Source organism: Chiloscyllium plagiosum, chromosome 18 (genome assembly GCF_004010195.1).
Source record: "Chiloscyllium plagiosum isolate BGI_BamShark_2017 chromosome 18, ASM401019v2, whole genome shotgun sequence".
Lineage (NCBI taxonomy): Eukaryota > Metazoa > Chordata > Chondrichthyes > Orectolobiformes > Hemiscylliidae > Chiloscyllium > Chiloscyllium plagiosum.
In genome coordinates this window covers 19,735,242-19,755,727 of record NC_057727.1, presented here as the reverse complement: position 1 = coordinate 19,755,727, position 20,486 = coordinate 19,735,242, and the positions used below count along the sequence as shown (strand labels likewise).

Sequence of the window (20,486 nt, the reverse complement as noted above, 5' to 3'; positions counted from 1 at the left end):
TCAAGAGTCCACACCTTCATCAATATGAATTCAAGTGGCTGGTGGAAAGCAAGACTCGGGTTGCTCAGGTGACCAGAATAGGGGACATGCTAGATGACAGTGGAGTGTGATGAATGATACCATTTGAAGTTTCATGATGTGCATCTGTGGATGTCCAGCTCGTGGCCAGAGCCATCTGCCGTCTTAGAAATGTGGTACTCAGCCTTTGGTAATCAATGATGTCCACATGGTTCAAATATCCTGCGGAGTCCTGTTTGAACTGATGCCCATTAGGACAGAGTTTCACATTATCACTGGCTCTCAAATCTCTGGGAACCCCAACCCCACAGTTTGAACCATTTTACAGAAATTCCCTATTAACTTTCATTCTGTGTGGAGGTGTTTCCCATATGGCAGCTGATGAACTCTCTCCACTCCCTCGCCACCATCAATCATCTGGATAAGTTGTGACATTTCATCCTCCAGTCCATTACTGGAGATGCTAGTGGCGGCTTTCTACAACAGAGTACTCCCCTTTTCCATTAAGGATTTAAAATTCAGTTGCACATAATTTTCTGTTGCTTTACAACTTTACCGATGCTTTACAGATATAAGATGCTTGACAGACTCCCCGGCTGTCTGTATCTTCTGTGGCCTTAGGAGTCCATGTTCCATGAATGCACAAAGGGTGCCTGAGGTTACAAGCCTTTTTTCTTTGTTTGTTGGGGTGCTACTTAAATTTAATTTGCACTTAAGCTCCATGCTGCTGATCTTTGGTCACTCATTGCAATGGATTTGCAGGCAAGTCATACCACCTCATAGCCATAACTGGTCTAGCTAAGGAGGAGTGATGGGGGTATTAGACCTGATTTCTTGCCTCTCTTCCACTGTTATGTCCACACCTGTATGACTTTGGAGAGGGAAAATGTGGTGTCCACAAATACACTTGAGACCTTCCATGGCTGATAAGCACTGTGGGAACTGAAGTACATAGCTTTAATGAATCTGTTCTGAGACTGTTGTGAGCTGGTCTTCTCACCCAAATATAGGGACACTAATACTGCGCCAGAAGAGGCCAGGGCTAAAATATATTGTCAACTAGGCAAATTGCATTTCAATTTTAGTTTTCCAAATTGACTTTGAAAATTTGATTTTTGGTCCAGCACCTCCCGAAGGGCAGTGTCTTGAGTTAATCAGTTAACATTGTTATTTGTTTTCATTGATTAAATCAGATATTATAAAAAATGGATATTTCTCAGGATTCATGTGGTCGGTCCTAAAAAGGGCCTGGTCTGCTGGAATGATTAAAATTGGGGATATGTTGGGTATTGGAGGAGTCGACAGGATGTTGTCAATGAAATTTGCTCATGTGTGTTAATAGCTGTCGCAGCCAAAGCCATACAGAGACTTAAAACCAAGGTGCTCAGGCCCAATGGTATCTGTGGTTATAGAGATGGCTCAAGCATGCAGTGGATCTCCTCTTCCCCAGCTTATCTCATGTTGATCTCACGACCTGATACTTACCTAGGAACTCCTTCACAATATGAATAATTTTGCAGAAATTATTTTCATGCCATTTCACTCTGTATTGTGGGGCTGTTGCACACCATCCACTTCCTCACCCTTTTCAACCATGGTATTCTTTCTTGCTGGTCAGACGTGAGGATTCTGTCCATAAGAGCCTCCCTTTCATCATTAGGTGCTTGACATAGAGGGTGTTGCATTTAAGCTCCCACATCATCTGTATTATTTTCAGCCTTGCAAAATTGGTTTTCCACATGGTTTTGGATTCCTGAATGTTACAGCCCCTCTTTTGTTCACTGAATGAGCTGTTCCTAAACTTCTGGCCTTGCTTCAGTCTCCACCACAGCATACTCCCTCTCCTGATCTTTGGCCACATAATGTAGAGAGTGGCAGACAGATTAGAGGACCTCCTCAGGGGCCTCTTCCTGAGCCTAGCCAAGGTGTTCATTCACAGTTCAAAACAATGTACTGTGAGGATGCCATTAAATCCAACCGTGTGACTGCCTTCCACAATTACATTTAAGCCCAGATATCATTGGAAAGGCAGGACATAATATCTATTGGCACCCTTGAGTGGTCTTCTGCAGTTTGTGGGTACTACAGTCCATTATCTCCCACAAAATCAAATTTTAATTTAATTTTGTAATTTTCCTTTAGTGTTTATTCATTAACATGCCCCTTTTAAGAGCCTGTCAATGAGCTAATTAATGAGGTCATTGGTTCTTTTTAGGTTATTCAAAACGTTATATACGGTGGAATGGCTTTAGAGATACAATGGTAGTGTCCCTAACTCTGGGCTCGAAGGCTCCGGTTCAAGCTCCAACTGCTCCAGAGATGTGTCATAACGAATCTGATAAGATTGATTAAAAATATCAATAGACAGTTTGGACCTTGGGCTGTGGATCTGTAAGAATGTAGATGTGAGAATAAAGTTTCTGTTTAGGCAAGTTCTGCGCCTTAGTTACTGAGTCACTGAGATCCATTTAAGTTTTCTGGTCTTTTTGTCTGGATTTCTCAAGCCAAAATGATCTTTAAAAAAATTGTCAAAAGAAAGGTACTCAATATATTTTACATCTCTTACTGCAAAACTGTTTTCTAAGATAAAATTGGTTGACAAACTCCCTCATCCACATTCCACACTCCATTAAGGCAAGGTTGGGATCAGGTTTGAAATATTTGAATTTTACCTTCTTACCTGATGCAAGGTCATCCTTATGGTTAAAATTACTCCTGTGTCTTCAAAAAGTTAGGAAGTCTATGTTCTGTTAGCTAAACTACTATCAACAAGGTCAATAATGCTCCCCATCATTCATACATTTCCCATTACTCCGTTAAACAAGCTGTACAATATAATAAACATATGAATATTGATATATTCCATATCTGAAAGAATAATTAAAACACCGACTTACATAGAGCAAATGCAGGTTCTTTAAATCAGTTTCTTTTATTTCAGTTATTCTGTTGTTTTGCAGATCAAGCATTACTGTGTCTTTCGGAATTTTTGCTGGCACTGACTTCAAACCTAGCTCATTAATTGAAAAAAAATGTTAGACTTAACCTGAGATCTTCATGCATGAATAAGTGACTGCAAAATAATTCAAATGTTCAAATGGCATCCATTTGGAGAGAATTTGCAAGATATTTTGGGAATACCTTTTGTCTGACTTATTAAGAGTACCATCTTACTTTTAATGTAAACCTGACAATACGTTGGACAAACTCATTGTTGCTCTAGTCACATTATATACAGAGATGATTTTAGATCTTACTTGAACAAAATATTTGAGTATCATGCATGCTGAGCAAAAGTTCTTACGATGGTTATTGCTAGACCTGTTATGTCCACTATATTCTTACTGCCAAAGAAAATGAAATGTAATAGCTGAGCAAATGTAACTAACATTTTAACATCTCTATCATAATTCTAATCCTAAATCTTGCTACATATAAATAATCAGTAATTGTTATTCTGATATAATTGTACATAAATATGATTGAATTTATAAGTAGAGAAAGGGGTAAATTTTACACCATCTCCAGAATTGGGTTGGCAAGTAGGAGAGTTTTAAAATTGAATGGTATGGTAGGCATAGTCATGATCTTTGTCTACTTTCTCCACTGGCATTTTACCAGTAGCATTGCGAAGGAGTTGAGCAGCACACGCATCATTGGAATAGTTGAGGCCCTTAAGAAGACATTTATTGACTACTTAAAGTCTGGTTCATGCTGGAATTGATGCTATACCAGTCAGAGAAAGTGAACCCAGAACATGTGGCATAACACCTGCCAATCCCAATCTGGGACCAGCTGAGGAACCCCGTTTGGACTGTAGAAATTATCAAATATTCCTCAAGACAGACTTCATAAAATAGAGAGAGAAAAGAACTGCATTTTACTAAAGGCAAAACTCAAATGCTGGGCACCAAGCACTGTACTTCAGAATAAGCAATAACTTTTTGCTGTATGAGATGTATTGTCACCTAGAAGGAGTAGAATAGAAAAGCCATTGGTGGGAGTAACCTCAATGTAATAAGAAGTAGCAAAGATTCTAAGTGAGGGATAAACCAACAATGGCTACCAAGGAAGTTAACAAGAGTATTAAATTGAAATAAACAGCAAATAAGGAGACAGATGTCAGCAATAGCTTGAAGACTGGGATAAATTCAGAATCCAGCAAAGAAAAGACTTAAAAGGTCTTTAAGATAAAAAATAAACTGTAAGGGCAAACTAGCAAGAAATATAAAAACTGACAGTAAGAGCACCAGCCACTTTCTCCTTACCAGGGACGTACAGTCCCTCTACATGTCCATCCCCCATCGGGATGGTCTTTGGACTCTCCATTCTTCCTGGAAAGAAGGCCGGAACAGTATCTACCCACTACCGTGGTTCTCTGCCTGGCAAAGTTCATCTTCACTTTGTGCAACCTCTAATTTAATTCCTCTCACTTTCTTCAGATCAAAGGTATGGCTGTGGGTACCTGCATGGGCCGCAGCTATATGCCTGTCTCTTTTTGAGCTGTGTGCAATTTGTGGGCGGCACGGTGGCACAGTGGTTAGCACTGCTGCCTCACAGCGCCAGAGACTCGGGTTCAATTCCCCCCTCAGGCGACTGACTGTGTGGAGTTTGCACATTCTCCCCATGTCTGCGTGGGTTTCCTTCGGGTGCTCCGGTTTCCTCCCACAGTCCAAAGATGTGCAAGTCAGGTGAATTGGCCATGCTAAATTGCCCGTAGTGTTAGGTAAGGGGTAAATGTAGGGGTATGGGTGGTTTGCGCTTCGGCGGGGCGGTGTGGACTTGTTGGGCCGAAGGGCCTGTTTCCACACTGTAAAGTAACCTAATCTAATATAATCTAACCTCGGACCCCTCACCCAGAACTCTTTCTCAAGTATATCGATGCTGTCATTGGTGCTGCTTCTCCCTCTCGTTCAGAATTGGAAAAATGTAATCAATTTTGCTTCCAATGTTCTTACCTCCACATGATCCATCTCTGACTCCTATCCTCCCTTCGACATTTCTGTTTCCGTTTCTGGGGATCAGCTGGCCATCAGTATCCAGTAAAAACCCACCAATTCCTACAGTTATCTCGATGATACATGCTCCCATCTTGCTTCCTGTAAAGACTCCATTTCATTCTCTTAGTTTCTCCATCTCGTCACATCTGTCCTGATGATACCACCTTCTGCCTCGGAAATGCCTACTATTTTCCTCCACTGTACATTCCCCACTGCCTTGGTTGACGGGCCTTAACTGCACTTATGCCCTCACCCCTTGTCTTCCTTCCCACAGTTTCCTTGATCATCACCACCCCACTAGTTTCTGCATCGAAAGGATTATAAGCTACCATTTCTGTCACCTCCAGCGGAATGCTGCAACCAGAGACAAATTCCCCTTCCCTCTTTTTCCACAGGGATCATTCCCTCCTGGACACTCTGGTCCACTCCTCCTCTATTCCTAATACCTCAGCACATTCTGATGGCATCTTCCCAGAAGGCCTATCCCTTTACTTCCTCCCCCCTCACCAGGCCCAGTCATACCTTGCAGGTGAAGCAGCAATTTACCTACACTTGATTCAATGTATTCTGCCTTTGCTGTTCACAGTGTGGTTCCTCTATACTTGGAGACAAAATGTAGACTGATTGACCACTTTGCAGAACATATAGATTCTGTAACAATGATTTCAAGCTTCCAGTTGCCTGCCATTTCAACGTGCCACCATGTTCCCATGCCAACATTTCTGTCTCAGGCCTACTGCAGGCACAAACTTGAAGAACAGCATTGCATTTTCCACCTGGGGACTCTGCAGCCTCTCTATATCAGGTTGAATAATGCCGATGTTTTCTTCAGTACAATGACCATTTTTTTTCCTAGCTGCTATCAATTCTAATAAAGAGTCATCAGGTTTGAAGCATTAACTCTGCATTCTCACCATAGCTGCTGTCAGACCTACTGGGTTTTGGCAGCAATTTCTGTTTTTATATTAGCTAAATGGTGATAGATTAGGATAAAGGGGAAGTACAATGAGACGTAGTGTCCTTGAACTCCAGTTGCTGAAAATAAGCATGTGATGAAGAAGGCAAATGGTATATGGCATTCATAGTGAGAGGATTTGTGTATAGGAGCAGAAGTATCTTGCTGTAACTGTATAGGATATTGGTAAGAGCATGCCTGAAGTATTTGTGCAATTTCAGTCATCTGAGGAAGGATGTTCTGGTTGTTGAGGGAGTACGAGAAGATTTATTAAACTGATTCCTGGAACAGCAAGACTGACATATGGGGGAGAGACTAGATCGGGTAGGACTATATTCACTGGAATTTAGAAAAATGAGGAGAAACCTATAAAATTCTGACAAGTTTAGACAACATAGGTGCAGAAAGGATGTTTTCGATGACTGAGTTGTCCAGAACCAGAGGTCACAGTCTCAGGATAAGGGGTCAGCCTTTTAGGGCAGAGATGAGGAATTTCTTCACCAGGGAGTGGTGAGCCTGTGGAATTCTGTGCCACAGGAAACTGTTGAGGCCAAAACATTAAAGACTTTCAAATAAGCTGTGTTCAGAAAGGATTTCAAGGTGAAAGGATTTATGGAGAAAGTGGAACAGAATACTGTGTTGATGTTTAGCCATGATCATATTGAATAGCAGAATAGGCTGAAAAGGCCAAATGGACTACTCCTCCTATATTCTATGTTTCCATGGCCCTACTGAGATTGAAAACAGGGAGTTTATAATATATAATAAAGAAATGATGCTTATATGAATAAATATTTCATTTTTGTCTTCACTTCAGAGTATACACAAAGCATTCCAATAATACTTGCAAATCAGGAGGTTACTGGAATAGAAGAACTTGATGAAATTCTAGGGAAACAGTGTTGAGCAAACTTATCAAGCGACTGACTAGTACCCCAGATCAAATGGATTTCAACCAAGGGTTGTAAAAGAGGTGGTTAATGAGTCATTGGTGTTAATTTTATGAAAGTTGTTAGATTTTGGAAATGTTCTCCAGAATGGAAAGTAGCAAATAATTTAAGAAAAGAGCAAGGCAGAAAAGAAGAGACTGTATGCCAGTTAGCTTGATAACTATTGTGGAGAAGATGTTAGATTTGATCATTAAGGAGTGTATCCAGATATGAAAAGTTTAGAGGGATATCGACCAAAAGGAGTCAAATGGATGAGATCAATTTAGGAAACCTGGTAGGCGTGGATGAGTGGGCTGAAGGGTTAGTTTCCATGCTGAGTGACTCTTAAGATTCTATGACATTGATGCCTTTTAGGGAAAGAAATCTGCTGTCCTTATTTGGCCTGGCCTCCAGACCCACAGCTATGTGGTTGACATTTAACTGCCCTCTGGGAAATTAGCGATGGGCAATAAATGCTGAAGATACTTTCTTATTCTGGGATGAAGTTCATCAAACTGTGGTGATTTTTTTCTATCTTTGATGCTCTTAGTTTCTCTAACACCATTTTCCTGCTAATATTAATTTATTTTTCCCCCCTTTCCAGTAGGTCCTGCCTTCCCCCAATATTTTTGGCATGTTATTTGTGTCTTCCTTTGTGAAGGCAGAACTAAAGTATGAATTCAATTGGTCTTCCATCTCTTTGTTCCCCATTATGAATTCCCTGTTTCTGACTGTAGGGGGCCTATATTCATCTTTACTAATATTTTTCTCTTCACATACCTATAGAAGCTTTGAAAAGTTATGTTACCTGTGAGCTTGCTCTCATAGTTGATTTTCATTCTCAACTCGTCCTTTTGCTGGAGTCTAAACTGTTCCCAACCTTAGGTCGGTTGTTTTTTTAAACTAATTTGAATCCCTCTTCCTTGGATTTAATACTAATTTCCCTTGTTAGCCATGGTCTGACCACAGTTCCTGTTTATTTTATATATGCCAGAATGGGATGAATAACTTTGCAATTCACCCATACGCTGTGTAAATGGTTGCCATTACCTATCTACTGTTATCCCTTTAAATATCCCTTTAAATTTATCATAGTTAGCTTGCCCCTTATACCATGATAATTTCCTTTATTTGACATCAAGACCCTCATTGTAGAGTTATACAACACATATCTCAGAAACTACTCTATATTATTGAAGAAATCTGCCCTATTGTGGACACTGTTCCCTGATGGATAACTAGATTGTCAATTATTCCTTCCATGTTTACAAATACAGTATCAGTTCTTAGCATTTTAGTCTCCATCAGAATCTTCACCAAAGATATAACAAGAGTTGGGAATTTATCAGTATTTTTTATGAATGGATGATTTGCAAGAAATCTGTGGTTTGAGGACACCAGAAAGTATTGTCAACTTGATAGGACATTACAATTTCTAACACTGTGGATTTTTCTTGAATTAACATAACACTGATGCTTTATCCACTGCAGTTATATATTTCTCTAATATTAATGTCTCTGTATGACAAACAATTCATTTGATATTCTACTCGAGAGTACCAGATATCCATAAAATATATTGAGTAAAAGTCAAAATATTAATTATAGGAAAATGTAGGGATTAAATAAAGGATCAAAGAGTGTGGTGCTGGAAAAGCACAGCCGGTCAGGGAGCATCCAAGGAGCAGGAGAATTGTTATTTTGGGCGACTCTGATCTCCAACATCTGCAGATGTCACTTTCTCTTTATTAAATAAAAAAAATTATTGAAACTTGTTACAAATGAAAACAGCCATCCAATTTTTGTTCAACCTAAAAAACATTAAGCTTGAGAGTTCATAGAATACTAGGAGAAAGTGAGGACTGCAGATGCTTGAGATCAGAGTTGAGAGTGTGATGCTAGAAAAGCACAGCAGGTCAGGCAGCATCCAAGGAGCAGGAGAATCAACCTTTTGGGCATAAGCCCTTCATCAGGTTCATGGAATACCATTTTTTTTTACAAGGGCTAAACTGTAAATTAACTTACCAGCATCAGAGCATTGGACTACCCGTACTTGGCACACACATTTTGAAGGGCATGTGAAAAATAAGTCATCGAAAGTGGTTTGTGGGGTTGGTGTTTGTTGTGGTTGAATGATGTCAGGTGTGTTTTGGGGAGGATCCTGTAGCATAAAATCGTGCTCAGCCAGGAAGTGAAGAAATTCATTCCGATGTGATGGTTTAGCTGAACTCAGAGCCACAATGGATAGAAACAGAAATGATCTCATATTGAATCCTAGATGGTAAGATTTTAGTTCAACAACAAGAAGATGACAAATAACAAAACAATATTAGAATATTGCCCATATTAAAACATGGTTTGTTATTTTGTAGCTATTCCTGAAAAGTAGTGATTACATTTAATAGTTCAAGATTTAAATCCGATTCAGTGAGTGTTCCACATAATCAGTGCAAATTAAGCAACTTAAAATGATGATCAATCCCGTGAATCACCTTTTCTTGATCTTTCAACCCACCAACCTCAGAATTTAACAGCTAACCTTCCTAAACTTTTGCAATGACCTACCAGCAAATGTATGTTCTCTTCCTATCCATTTTCTGCCTTCAGTCGAACTTAGTTTCTCTAGTTCATTCTTCCATTGAGCATTTTTTCTTGTAACTTTTTCATTGAATGCTGGAAATGCTGCACTTTCTTATTATCTCTCAGACAACTGCCCAGAGTGCAAACTTATGCTTTGATAAGAAAGTAATGTACATGTTCTGTATCCCATCCCAGTGTATTGTATTTGTTGCTAACTTTGTAGAGATGCAGAGATGTTGTCCTCGTAGTATTGTCACTGAATTAGTAATGTAGAGATTGAGGTAATGTCTTAGGGATGCAGGTTTGAATCCTACCACAGCAGGTGGCGGGATTAAAAGTCAAATCATTATCATGAAACCATTGTCGATTATAAAACCCTCCTGGTTCACTCATGCTTTCTGTGAAGAATAACTGCCAAATTTTCCTGTTATGGCCTAAATATGATTCTAGACTGCCCCATGAAATAGCTTAGCAAGCCATTCATTTGTATTAAACCACTAAAATGTTTCAAAAAAGGAATGAAACTGAATGAACCACATGACATTAACCTGGAAATGACAATGGCAAAGTCCTTCTTACCAACATCTAGGTCTAAAGATGCTGCACTACATCACTCGTATATAGTCAGGTTGGTGTTGTACTGGGAACCCTCAACAGTCACTCCAGACCTAATAAAGTCCTACGGCATCAATTAAGACATGAGCATGGAAATATGCTGCTGCTTACTGCAAAGAGATTCCTCACAGCTCATAAATTCACACTTCTTCAGATTGAACACCAGTTGAAGGAAGCACTGGCAAATGATTTCAATATCCATCACCAAGAGTAGCTTGACAGTACTACTACTAACAAAAAACATAGGTGGAAGATGACAAAGGAACAAACAACCAGGAAAAAGATATTTTTGACCTCATCCTCACCAATGTGCCTATCACAGATGCATCTGTCCATGATAGTGGGAGTGACCATGGTCGTTGAGGATATCCTGCATTGTGTTATGCAGCAGTAAAACCATGTAAATTAGATAGACTTCTAACAGATCTAACAACTTAAGGCAGAATTGTACTCAGACACAACCTGAAACCTCATGGCCAGGCATATTCCCCTCTCTACCTACTCCACCTTTGACATCAAGCCAGGGGATCAACCATGATTCAATGAAGAGGGCAAAATTGCATGCTGGATATTGCCGATTCTACAAATAGAACTGAAGATGTATCCTGGTGAATTTGCTGCACTGCCAGCCAAGCTGTTTCAGTATAGTGACAACAATCGACAATGAGGGGACATAATCCAGCTATACCCTGTGATCAAAAAGCAGGACAAATCTAATCAGCTAATTACCAGACCATCAGTCTATTTCGTCATCAGTGAAGTGATGGGAAGAGGTCATCACAATACTATCAAGCAGCACTTCCTTTTCAATTACCTGCTCCCTGACACTCAGTTTTGTGTCTTGCTAGGGCCACTCAGCTTATGACCTCATTACAGCTTGAGTTCAAACATTAATAAAAGAGCTGAATTAAGAGATGAGATGAGAGTGGCTGCACTTGACATCAATGCTAATTTGAGCGAGTGTCGTATGAAGGAACCATAGCAAATCTATATCTTACAGGAATTTAGGAAATGTTTCTGTTGGAGTCATACGTGGAGCAAAGGAAGATGGTTATGGTTTTTGGAGATGAGTCACCTCAGCTCCAGGATATCTCACAGGAGGTGTTCCTCAGAGTCGTGAGCTTTGTCAGTGACCTTCATTGGCCATAAGATCAGAAGTGAGGATGTTCACTCATAATTGAACAATGTTGAACACCATTTGTGACTCCTCAGATACTGAAGGAGATCATGTCCAAATGGAGCAAAACCTGGACAAAATCCAGATTTGGGCTAACAAGTGGCAAGTGACATTTATAGCATACAAGTACCAGGCACTAACCATTTGCAACAAGAAGGAATCTAACCATCACGCTGTGACATTATAATCATTGTATCTCATACTATCAACATCCTGTGGGTTATCACTAACCAGAAACTGAACTAGACTTGCCACTAAAATACTGTAGTTTCAAGAGCAGATCAGAGGCTTGGAATCCTGTCGAGTGTAACTCACCTTCTCAATCCTGCCAACTACCAAGGCATAAGTTAGGACCATGATAAAATATCCTCCAATTGCCTGTATGACTTTAGCTTCAACAATACTTGAAGCAAAGTGTACCATCTATAAGACGCACTGCATAAATTCACCAAGGCTCCTTAGATAGTACGTTCCAAACTCTCAAACACTTCCATCTAGTAGGACAAGAGAAGTAAATAAATAGGAGTACCAGAACCTGCAAGTTCTCCTCCAAGCAACTTACCATCCTGACTTAGAAATATATCGCCATTCCTTCAATGTCTTTGGGTCAAAAAATTTGAACTCCCTTTCTAAAAGCATTGTGGAGGTACTGACATCAAATAAACTGCAGTGGTTCAAGAAGGCAGTTCACCACCATTTTCTCCAAGGCAACTAAGGATGGGGAAATATTGCTGATCTTACCACTGAGCATACATCCCACAAATTAAGAAAAAGGTAATTAATTTGGATGAAATGTCAGCATTGACATGTAATTCCATTCTGTCCTTAAGTAGGAACCCCCAGATCCCTGTCACTTGCCATCTCAAATCCCTTTTCCATGTATGATCTGAGCTCTCTGTCTTTGGTCGTATGCACTTACAATGTTACTCAATGCATTTTCTGTGATTTCTGTGTTAAGCACTTTAAAGCCGTCTCACCTGCATTACTTTCAGATTTTAATTGGAACATTCATTTTCTATTTGGCAGGCAATCCTGGCAATGTGGTATGATTGTGTCAACATATTTCAGGGTGGTGCAGGAAAAACTTAAAATGAGCGCTACATCAATTCATTGTGGGGTCAGGACGGTGTGCATCTTCAAAGACAAAAAGTGTTTTGTTCTTCCATGTTTTTGGCTCACTGGAGCGTCTTCTGATTTGTTGCTTATCCATGATTTAATATCTGCGACCTGGAGCTTCCATTTTGTCACCCATTCTCTGTATCTTGTAAATGTCTTGGTGTCTGATACTCCCTTTACTTTTAACATTGTGCACCTGTAGTACCTCCACTTTCAATGATGGGTTTGTATCTGAAGCATCAACTTTTCTGTTCTTTTCAAAAATGCTGACTTAAAAGCTGAGTGCTCAACATTTTCAGTTTTGCTTCCACATTTTCAGTCTCTGCAATTATTTACTTTTAAAATATGTTAATAATGCTCTATTGCATTTTCATTAAAGAAAACAATATCATCTAATGCGCAGTAGAGTGCATGACTTCTTGCGTGTCGGTATCATAAAAGTTATGAGGTAATGTTGCTTTGCGGTCATGCCTTTGATTCAGGGTTGGAGTTGCTTTTGCAAAAAGGCATTTGCCATACAGTCTCTCTTTTATTTGTCTTAATGTTTACGTGACTGTTAACCCTTTAATTACTGTTCTGTCATCTCAAAGTTATTTGGGAAATACATCCACTAAATTTGTTCCGTAAGGAATAGTTTTTCAGAAGTGGTTTAGTGGTTCAGAAGAAACCTTATTTATATCCTGGTTTTGCTTCCAGATAAAATAATTCCCAGTTTGACTGATGATTGACTTGGAACACAAGATAAAGCTGATTAGTGTTAACTAAATTCAGTGCTAAAAAATGGAAATTAATCATTGCCTTTTTGAGGAGATGTTTACTGAAGAAGCTGGTACTGCCGGACTGTGTTCCTTTCAGAGCATCGTGTATAAATTCGAAAAGTAACATTTTTTCTAACAATTTTGCATTGAAAATGCTTTTTTCTGTTTTAGAAAGGTCTCCTTTAAGGAAGGGGAGAATAGCCGTTCCCTTTTAAGAAATTAGTTGGCTCTGTCTAGCGAAAGCAGCTGGTATGGGAGCTCTCCTGTCTATGAGCTGGAAGACCCAGCATTCAGCTTGTTAGCTTGAAAGAGCCCAGCCACTATTGCAGGTGAGCCAGAGTGTATTGGTGCCAATCCCCAACCTGAAGAAGTGGATCGGGTTGGTAGCAGGAAAGATATCTGTCTTATCAAACCACCTGCCAAATCTAAACGTATTAGTTGATTATAAGATAATCAACCAGCACTTCATGTGACCTTGTGTAACATGGGAAAGTTGATGTCTTTGACATGCATTCAGTTTTTAATGGATAACAAGGAAAAGAGCCGAAACAAAAACAGAAATTGCTCAGCAGGTCTGGCAGCATCTGTGGAGAGAAAGCAGAGTCATTTTGGGCCCAGTTTTGTTTCAGATTTCAAGCACCGTCAGTTCTTTGTTTCTTGTTAAGTAAGAGGACTGCTCTGGTACCTAGGGGCACACTGTAGTCAGATGCTTTGGATGGGAGAGCAAGTTATTTGCTAAGTGCACTAATACTCAGGGGTAACATTCTACTTCAGCAGGAGTTCAAAAATGAACCATATTAAATTATGTTTTATGCACTCTGCCTGATCTTTCTTTCCTTAAAGTCAACGGAGTAGAAATCAGGTATCCTACATAATCGAGATCTGATAATCGGGTGAACCTTCAACCCTCCTAAAGTTGAAAGTCATCCTTCTCAATTTTAGAACTCCTCAAGGAAGAACCTGGAAATCAATGACTATTTATTGAGGATGTTGGACAGTAAATACAAGATTAAGTTTACTTATTAGAACATTTGTTTGAAAGGTTTGTCAATAGGGTTTGACCATTTTTCTTTGAATTGAAAGCATCTGATTGCTACTGAAAGTTTAGTGAGAGAATGCTAAGCTCTGGAGTATGCAAGATAGAGAAAATAACAACTATTGGACTGAAATTTAAGACAAAGGTATTAACATTGTAAAAATTGGTGTTACTTGGGTAATCAATAAATTATGTCATAACAAAGTATGACAATATAAAATAAATAGATGCCAAGTATTTCATAAGAGGTTATAAATTCTAACTGAATTAGTTTAACTTTGTTGGCAAAAACGTAAGCATTCACTGAGGATTGTGTTGATGTATGAGTATATTCAGTGCAAATGTTAACTAAATTAGTTTCAATCTGCTAACCTTCTATTGCAGTAACAGTTAGATGTCTCTTTCATTTTAAGATGTCGGCACATTGCAGAATATTAACAAAATATTTCAAAGCAATTATGAATATTTGTTGTCTCAAATACATTTTTGAGAAATCTAACTTCCTATCTGTGAGAATATTGTCATGTTGATTATACGCTTGACCGATCCTAATACATTAATGCTTCTGCAATTAGAAATGTCTTGCTCCAATTGTTTCCAGATAGTACTTATAGTTGAAAAGCACAGTTTACACTTTTCCCCTTTTGAAACTCATGTAGAAACTGGTATCACCCAATTGGGCATTGTAATTTAAACTGTAACAACTCACTTAAAAAAAGTCCTCATTCTGTCTGGCTCACACCCTCGCTCTTCTACCAATTATCTTATAGAATATCCAAATATGTTCTTTAAGCAATAATAAAATACAAAATATCATTATCACTTGTCAAGAAAGAGGTTTTTGTTGGTGTCTTTTTACTAAGATCTTTTTAGGCATAACTTCCAAGAGAAGTTCAGAAGTAATAGAATCCCTACAGTGCAGAAGCCGGCCAGTAGGCCCATCATCAAGTCCACACTGACCCTCCAAAGAGCATCGCACCCAACCCTTAGTCTATCCCCGTAATCCATGACGAACGCACCTAATCTACACATCTTTGGACACTGTAGGCAATTTACCATTGTCAGTTCACCTAACCCGCACATCTGTGGACTGTGGGAAGAAGCCAGAGCAACCAGAGGAACCCCATGTAGTCACGGGGAGAATGTGCAAACTCCACACCGATAGTCGCCTGAGGATGGAAGAGAACCCTGGTCCCGTGAGGCAGCAGTGCTAACCACTGAACCACCATGCCACCCTAATGTGGTCATGTATCCAGCACCACACTCTCGACTCTGATCTCGAGCATCTGCAGTCCTCACTTTCTCCATGTGTTTTATGCAGTAAGTAGCATTACCTTCTGAGAATCATTCAAGTGTAAAAATGGACACTATTTTGCACTGGGTAACTTTCAATATTTATATTCAACTAGTTCAACTAGTTGGAAGTCATTTCAAAATTTAGCATAGTTTTGAACGTAAAATGCATCTAAAATAACTTGCTTAACCATGATCAAGTAGTTTCTCACAAACAATAAATAAAGTTTAGGATCCATTTGACTCGCAATGTTTTTGTGAATGAAGAAGATTTTCACAATATGCATATTTGGTATGTCTGGATGTTCAAACACTCTTTCAGGAAATTCGACTGAGTTTCACAAACAATTATTAAAATATATTCAAGAAATAAATGGAAAATCGCAAAGCACAGCTTGAATATCTGAATTCAACTTTACTAATCAATATTTTTAATAAATTTTAGATGTACATTAAAAAATTTTTAATGGTAAATGTTTTTGAAAATTGTACATACCTGAGGCAAACTTAGTTGATACTGCTGTTGGTAAAAAATCTTGCAATTTCACGTAGATTTTTATTTCAACATCAGTTATGCAAAGAAATCTGTGGAAATTAAAGCAAATGGTACTTATAATTGAGAAAGAAATGTTCCTTTATATAAAAGAAGGATCCTTTCCAGCAGTCAGATAATGTTCAAACAGAAGTGCTCATGGATCGTCACTTCATGCAACTCCCAACCAAACATCAAAAATGCAATTTAACTGCTCATGTGTTTCCCATCTGTTTTTGAAACTGAGCCAAAACATTTCTGTGGATTTCTGGATGGTTTCTATACGAGCTATAAAATCCTGTGGTTCAGTGTTGGTGATTTTTAAAAAAAGATGGCATCCAGCCATTCTAAGTATTATTGTTATAGGTACAATTCCTTCTGACCAGTTGCAGTTAGGACAGAAATCTTAAGTAGTTGCTGTATCTGTTTACTTTATCAGTTCCTGTCTAGATGCATATGCACTTTATATATTTCATAATTATCTATGGAAAAGATTTCCATGTTAATGTAACTGTCATGCAATTTGTTTGCATATTTACTGTTTGGAGTCACTGTATTTCTTTGCTGTAACCGTCCAACTTTTGTTTTACCCAAGTATATGCAATAAACACGATGAAAGCAATGTATTGCACAAAACATTAAAAATAATTTATTTGAAGCCTTAAATACTGGATAAAACTTGTTAAGTAAATGAGGTAAATGGGCGTAAGAAGAATGTCATCTACATTGCTATCTATTTTTCTAATAAAAAGAGTGGGTCTTGGAGCACTCTGTAAGAGAGTAATGGAATAGCTTTACATTGATCTTTAATAGAGTGGTCCTTATTCCCATGTACGAAGCACAAGCCATGCCACAGAAATACAGTAAGAAATTGTAATTGTGGAAAAATTATAGTATTTGTATCATTGACATTAATGGGTGAGGTGCTGGAAGACCGGAGGTTAGCTAATTTGGTGCCATTATTTAAGAAAGGCTCTAAAGAAAAGCCAATGAGCTATAAACTGGTGATCCTTAAGTCAATGGTGGATAATTTGTTGGAGGGGATTCTGAGGGATAAGATTTACATGCATTTGGAAAGGCAAGGAAAGCAAGGTCAGCATGGTTTTGTGCGTGGGAAGTGGTGTCTCATTAACTTGAGTTTTTCAAAGACGTTACAAAGGTTGAAGAAGGCAGAGCAGTAGATGTTGTCAAAATGGACTTCAACAAAGTGTTTGACAAGATTCCAGATGGTAGACTGGTTAGTAAGGTTAGATCACATGGAGTCCGGGGGACCTAGTAAATTGGATACAAAATTGGTCAGAAGATAGGTGATGAGAATGGTGATAAAGGGTTGCTTTTCAGACTGGAGGCCCATGACCAGCAGTGTGTCACAGGATTCGGTGGTGGGTCCAATGCTTTTCATCTATATAAATAATTTGAATGTGAATATAGAAAGTTTGTAGATGACACCAAATTAGATGGTGTAGTGGACAGTGAAGAAGGTTATCTTAGAGTGCAATGGGACCTTGATCAGGTGCACCAGTGCGCCGGGCAGTAGCAGATAAAGTTTAATTTAGATAAATGTGAGGTGTTGCATTTCAGTAAGGCAAATCAGGGCAGGACTTATACAGTTAATGGTCGGCCCCTGGGGATTGTTGCCAAGAAAAGGGACCTGGGGTGCAGGTGCATAGTTCCTTGAAAGTAGAGTTGCTAGTATACAGAGTAGTAAAGAAGGCATTTGGCACACTTGCCTTCACTGGCCATAACACTGAGTATAGGAGTTGTGATATCATGTTGCGGCTGTACAGGACATTGGTGAGACTGTTTTTAGAATATTGTGTACAATTCTGGAAGGATGTTAAACTTCAAAGGGTGCCAAAATGATTTATAAGGAAGTTGCCAAGACTGGACGGTTTGAATTATAGGGAGAAGCAGAATAGACTGGAGCTTTTTCCCTGGAGTGTGAGGTCACCTTATAGAAGTTGATAAAATCAGGTGGAGCATGGATAGGGTGAATAGCCAAGATCTTTTTCCCCAGGGAATGGGAGTCCAAAACTAGAGGGCATAGGTTTAAGGTGAGAGGGGAAAGATTAAAAAAGGACCTGAGGGGCAACCTTTTCACACAGAGGGTGCTGCGTACATGGAATGTGCTTACAGAGTCATTGGTGGAGACAGTATAATTACAACATTGAAAAGGCATCTGAATGGGTGTATGAATAGGAAGAGGTTAGAGGAATATGGGCCAAATGCTGGAAAATGGGACTAGATCAGATGGGATGCCTGGTCCACCCACATGTGTTGGACCAAAGGGTTTATTTCCTTCCTGTATTATTCAGTGTGCCAACAGTCACTGCCTGTGGAGCATACCCTGTGTTGGCGACTGCTAGCCAAGTTGGAAGCTCAGAGCAGTGAGCTGAAGGCACGAGGTACCAACTCCAACATGGAAATGGGGAATGTAAGTTTCTTGCATGACAGAACAGAAAACATAGTAAATGAGGCAAGGGTAGGAACTAATGAAACCTAAAAGCATGCAAATAGGGCTAATGCTACTCACTTGTTAGAATCTAATCTTGTTGTTCAAACCTTGGGTAGAAATTTCTATTTTTCCTCAATGTCAAGTATCGAATTTTTTTCAATCATGCAATATTTTCCCAACTGACTTACCATTCCCACACCATGAAGGAGCTGGGAATACTTAAGCCAGTGTCACATCATCTGATTCAGACTGAGTATTAGTCTTTAAATCTTTTTAAGGTTGCCAAAGTTAATACTAGTTAGGTTAATTTTGGTTTCACTCGCGAACTACTGTATTCCACACTGAGATAAAATATGCAGAGCAAGTGGTCGAATCTAAATTGGTTGACTTAACATCAACTTTGTTATTTTGTATTCCTATAGAAATTACTACATGCGGTGCTACCCACATTTGATGGGATGGGTTTTCTTTTAACTGATCTCTCTGTTTTACCCTATTCTGGCAGCAAACTGCAAGTTTAATTTCATAATCTGAACTGTCATTCCACTTCAATTCCTCATGCAAGCTATGTATTTGGACGTGTGTTCTAGAGGAGATCTTAAGCTAAAGCCATGTCTGCCTGTAATACTTATTGAGATGGAAATTGAGGGGCCTCAAGACATTACTGGAATAGCATGCTGTCTCTCATGTCCTTCCTCAGTTTTCTCTTTCTATCACTGCTATCAAAAAAAAAGCTTGTTCACACATAATTACTAACCAGGTTGCATGGATGTCTTGGTGACCAGAGCATGACTGGGCTAGCCAAATAAATACAGTAGCTTACAAGAGCTGGTCAGAGGCTGGGAATTTTGTGCTGAATGACCTGTACAAACTGGACCATTGTTGTCTTGAGCTTTTGTCCACCACACAGGAAAATCATGACTATTCTGATTATTCTATACTCCTGCCTGTCCCCAATACCCTTTCACCCCTTTGCTTATCAAGAATTCACATACTCCTATCTTGAAAAGATTCAAAAATATTCTACTTCCTTTTGAGGAAGAGAGTTCTAAAGAGTGTCAAATAAACATTTCTCTGCATTTCCTTTTTAAGTGGGTGAACCTTTGTTTTTAAACAATCACATCAAATTATAGATTCTCTTACAGGATGGAGGATCCTTTTAATATCCATCATGTCACATCCTCAGGATATTATTTTTCAATTAAGACTCAGCAGAGGTAGCAGCACAGGAGTATACAGTCAGGAGGGAGGTGATCTAGGTGTACTCAATATTGACTCTGGACCCCCTGACTTCGCATGGCATCAAATCAAATATGGGCAAGGAAACCTCCCGCATATGACCGTGTATGGCTTTATATTGAACAGCAATGAGGATGTTACTCTGAGTGGAGGACTTCCACCACCAAGAGTGGCTCGGCAGCATCATTATTGACCAAGGACATAGCTGGTAGGCTGGCTTTATTGGCTTAGAACAGACTGATCAGCCTCAATCTCCCTTCATGAAATAAAAAGTAAAAACATACCTCTTAAAGCAGTAGTATTGTCCCAGCATACCAATAGCAACACCAGGCATGCCTACAAATGAGGTGTCATCGGTAAAGGTACAAAACAGATCTACTTACATGCCAAAGTATATGCAGCAAACAATTCCACAGACAGCTTATTAGATTTAAACTGTGCAGTCCTGTCACATCGAGTCATGAATGGTGGTGAACATTTAAATAACTCACTGGAAGAACACTTCACTAGTGGGGAAGCCCTTATATACATAATACCCAGCACATCATTGGAACAGATAAGACTGAAGCATTCACAGTGGAAGTGCTGAATGGATGATCCATCTTGGCCTCCCAGCATCATAGGAACAGGAGAATCGATGTTTCGGGCATAAGCCCTTCTTCAGGAATGAGGAAAGTATGTCCAGCAGGCTAAGATAAAAGGTAGGGAGGAGGGACTTAGGGGAGGGGCGTTGGAAATGAGATAGGTGGAAGGAGGTCAAGGTGAGGGTGATAGGCCGGAGTG

At 39.3% G+C, this 20,486-nt stretch overlaps 1 protein-coding gene and 1 long non-coding RNA gene across 2 annotated transcripts in view; one reads left to right on the top strand and one right to left on the bottom strand.

The window, feature by feature from the left end:
* The window catches only part of aspn (asporin (LRR class 1)), a 36,221-nt gene extending 23,912 nt beyond the window's left edge, over positions 1-12,309 (bottom strand). The window contains exons 1-3 of the mRNA XM_043707889.1: positions 12,252-12,309; positions 8,928-9,176; positions 2,916-3,028 (exon numbers count right to left, since the gene is read on the bottom strand). Coding sequence (XP_043563824.1) covers positions 2,916-3,028; positions 8,928-9,176; positions 12,252-12,282 — 393 coding nt within the window. The 5' untranslated portion in view covers positions 12,283-12,309. The remainder of the gene's footprint in view (positions 1-2,915; positions 3,029-8,927; positions 9,177-12,251) is intronic.
* Positions 1-20,486, top strand: part of LOC122558930 — a 269,987-nt gene that overhangs the window by 143,167 nt on the left and 106,334 nt on the right. The window lies entirely within an intron of this gene.